This window comes from Chenopodium quinoa, unplaced genomic scaffold, assembly GCF_001683475.1.
Source record: "Chenopodium quinoa cultivar QQ74 unplaced genomic scaffold, ASM168347v1, whole genome shotgun sequence".
In the NCBI taxonomy this organism is placed as follows: Eukaryota; Viridiplantae; Streptophyta; class Magnoliopsida; order Caryophyllales; family Amaranthaceae; genus Chenopodium; species Chenopodium quinoa.
The window spans coordinates 2,284,689-2,287,209 of record NW_018745000.1 but is presented as its reverse complement, the minus strand read 5'-3'; the positions used below and the strand labels follow the sequence as shown (position 1 = coordinate 2,287,209).

Genomic DNA, 2,521 nt, shown 5'->3' with positions numbered 1-2,521 from the left:
ATTTAGAATGATGATCAATGCTAATTCTAGTGATTTGTTCTTGAGTTACACCATGATTAGTGAGTAGATTAGTTGCTAGGGAGAAGGGGAAGCATGCTTGATTGATAATTTGTGCTAGTTGATGATCTTTGATTGATTGAATTTTTGCAATTAAATTGGTTGACTTAGTTTTGCATGTGATTAATTAGATTAGGAATGATCAACCTAAAAGATTAATCTATATTGCATTGTAATTCTTAATGACATGACCCATCAATTTGAGAATTGCTTTAATTGATTGAGTTTGATTGTGAATTTCCTTGATTAGCCATTCATAGTGAACCCTAGCTTGGCCTCCAGGAGATAGCTCTTGAACTCTCTTAATTGCTACTATTATTTGTCCTTTGCAATGCTTGAATCAAACGAAGAAATTATCGATTAGCACGATTATTGAACTAGCATGTGGAACCTATATCCCCAGTATTTAGCTTCTTAAATTACTTGATTAGTCTAATTTTGTTACCATAATATCAACCATTTTCTCACTACAATCTTCGAAATAGCTTGACTTAGGCTATAGTTAATACCGACTCACTCCTTTGGGTTCGACCTTATACTTACCTTATACTTGTATTAGGTTGGTTTAGGATTTTATAAATTGTGTTTGATTTTGGGATAGACTATTAACGACTCGTTTATTCCTCTATCAAAATGGCGTCGTTGCCTGTTGGCACCACTCCATATCGCCTTGTCTATGGCAAGTCTTGCCATCTCCTGGTGGAGCTTGAACACCGTGCTTTATGGGCAATCAAAAAGATAAACTTTGATTTAGAAAGTGCGGGGGAGAAAAGGTGGTTGGATCTTCATGAGCTAGAGGAGCTTAGACTTGATGCTTATGACTGTGCTAGCACCTACAAAGCTCGTTCCAAAGAAGTTCATGATAAGCTTATTGAGAAAAAGGAGTTTTGTGTGGGTGATAAAGTCCTCCTCTACAACTCAAGAATGAAGTTATTTCCCGGAAAGCTCATGTCAAAATGGAGTGGCCCTTTCTTGGTGAAAGATGTTTTTGCTAATGGCACCGTGGAGTTTTATCCTTTGGATTCCTCATCTTCTTTCAAGGTTAACGGTCATCGGCTAAAGAGATATTTTGATGGAGTGTTTGTTAGCCTTATTCATAAAATGATTCTTTTCAAACCACCTTAAGTGGGGTGGTAAACGTCGAGCTAACGACGTTAAACAAAAGCGCTTACGAGAGGCAACCCGGATTCTCACCTTTACTCTCTTTTCCTTCCTTTCTTTTATTTTTGTTTTTTTTTTTTGTTGATTTTTGCTCTTACCTTTCCTTGTGTTTTTGGTTTGTTTTGTAGGGTGCCTTCATTCATCATCTATGGACTAAATGTGTTTGATGAGGATGATAAGAGGAGGTTTTAAAGTGCAAGGGAGAGGGCACCCCGCGGGCTAGGAGAGGCCTCGGGTGCCCTTACTTTCAAAAAGAGGATATCGGATCAGTAGCTCCCCACGGTCTCTCCGCGGGCTCCCCGCGGGGGCGGGTGCCTTAGAGAGGGCGCGGACCATTTTCTCCAACTTGGATCAGGAACTCTCCGCGATTGCCCCGCGGGCTCCCCGCGAGCACGGCAATATTGGAGCGGGTGCGGGTTCCTTAGAGAGGGCGCGACCCCTGTTCAGGTATAAAAAATACGATTTTTCCAGGACTCCCCGCGGGCGCGGCTTTGTCGAGAGAGGGCGTGGGCACCTGGGTTTTTCAATACCCGGTTCCCCCCTCTCTCTATCTCCTCTCTTATTTTCCCTTTCACTCTTAATTTTCCCCATTCTCTCTCTTCCTCCTCTCAAACCCTAACCCCCAAATCATCTCTTTCACTCATTTTTACTCAAATTCATCCTTGTTTTCACTTAAATTTCCATCCCAACTTCCTTCATACTCCATTTTCATCAAGTTTACTCTCCTTTTCTCGTGATATTTTTCGGGAATTTCGAGTCTAGACGATTTTGTGCTTGCTTTGAGTCTTCAATCTTGGTATAATTCTAACCTTTGTTTTATTTTTGTCAATTTCAATTGATTTTTATGCATTGGTTGTGAGTGGCCTTGATTAAGCATGAGTATGATGTTTTTGGTCGTTTGTATGGTGGTTTTGGAATTATTTTGGGTGATTTGTGCTTCTTTTTGTGATAGATTGTTAATGTTGTTGGTTGTTGTTGGATTTTTGGTTGTTTGTTGCTTGTAACAGGTACTTTGTAGTTTGTGGTGGTATTGGGTGGTCTTGTGAAGGGTGGTTTGATCAATTTGGAGGTAGTGTTGAATTTGGGTGTTTTTGTGATTCATTGTGTTGGTTGAGCTTGAGACTATGTATTTGTTGAGGAAAGTTAAGAGTAGCAAGAAAAGTTCAAACCAATCCCCCGGCCAATCCTCTCATAGCCAACCTTCAACCACCGAACCCCCTCAAAACCAAACTACTCAAGATAATGCCCCACCTCCTCCTTTACCTGCTCTCAAATTTTATAACCGGGCTAAGCAAACCCCTAT

The 2,521-nt window shown here is 40.7% G+C and overlaps 1 protein-coding gene across 1 annotated transcript; it reads left to right on the top strand.

Annotated features, from left to right (window-relative positions):
- The first annotated feature begins 690 nt into the window (after window positions 1-690).
- On the top strand, window positions 691-1,410 carry LOC110707479. Its single transcript, XM_021885490.1, has 2 exons — window positions 691-1,136; window positions 1,347-1,410. The coding sequence occupies exons 1-2, from the start codon at window positions 691-693 to the stop codon at window positions 1,408-1,410; spliced, it is 510 nt and encodes a 169-aa protein (XP_021741182.1).
- Window positions 1,411-2,521: the final 1,111 nt, after the last annotated feature.